The 577-nt window shown below is 49.0% G+C and overlaps 1 protein-coding gene across 1 annotated transcript in view; it reads left to right on the forward strand.

Moving 5' to 3' along the window:
* The window catches only part of C8A04DRAFT_38683 (uncharacterized protein), a gene marked incomplete at both ends in the record, with an annotated part of 2563 nt that extends 2441 nt beyond the window's left edge, over positions 1 to 122 (forward strand). The window contains one exon of the mRNA XM_062784314.1: positions 9 to 122. Coding sequence (XP_062635410.1) covers positions 9 to 122 — 114 coding nt within the window. The remainder of the gene's footprint in view (positions 1 to 8) is intronic.
* Positions 123 to 577: the final 455 nt, after the last annotated feature.

The raw sequence follows: 577 nt of genomic DNA on the forward strand, positions 1-577 counted from the left end.
AAGTCGAGGAGTTTCGACTCGAGGAGGTCAAGGTCGAGGAGGTCAAGGTCGAGGAGTTTCGACTCGAGGAGTTTCGACTCGAGGAGGTCAAGGTCGAGGAGGTTAAAGTCGAAGAGGTCTAAGTCAAGGAGTTCAGATCTGTGGAGTTCAGACTCGAGGAGTTCAGATTAAGTTAGTTTCAGTCTATTGTACCGTTATAGTATCGTGATATCTTGATAGCTATTAGGCAAGGGTTTCTCTAATACTGTTGTTATATCATTAAAATTCCTGGCGTCGCTTCGTTCGTCAGTTGCGCGGCCCTTTGCTGCGCTACGGGGCGCTTCCTTCCTCTCTCCCGCTCCTGGCAATTTTCCTGTCCTGTCCTCCGGACTTCCTGGGGTTAGCGTTGAGTACGGGAGAGACGAAGCGCCAATATCTGTCCGTCGGCCAACAACTCTCTCTATCTGAGCCTTCCTATTACGCCTAAGCTATTTATATACATTCCCGTTATAACTACTCTACATCCCTATCCTCGCTACCTATATCCCAATCAGACTCCTCCGAGCGATCCTCCACGGCATCTAACACCTACAGTTTC

This window comes from Dichotomopilus funicola, assembly GCF_033296635.1.
Source record: "Dichotomopilus funicola strain CBS 141.50 unplaced genomic scaffold C8A04scaffold_50, whole genome shotgun sequence".
Taxonomy (NCBI): Eukaryota; Fungi; Ascomycota; class Sordariomycetes; order Sordariales; family Chaetomiaceae; genus Dichotomopilus; species Dichotomopilus funicola.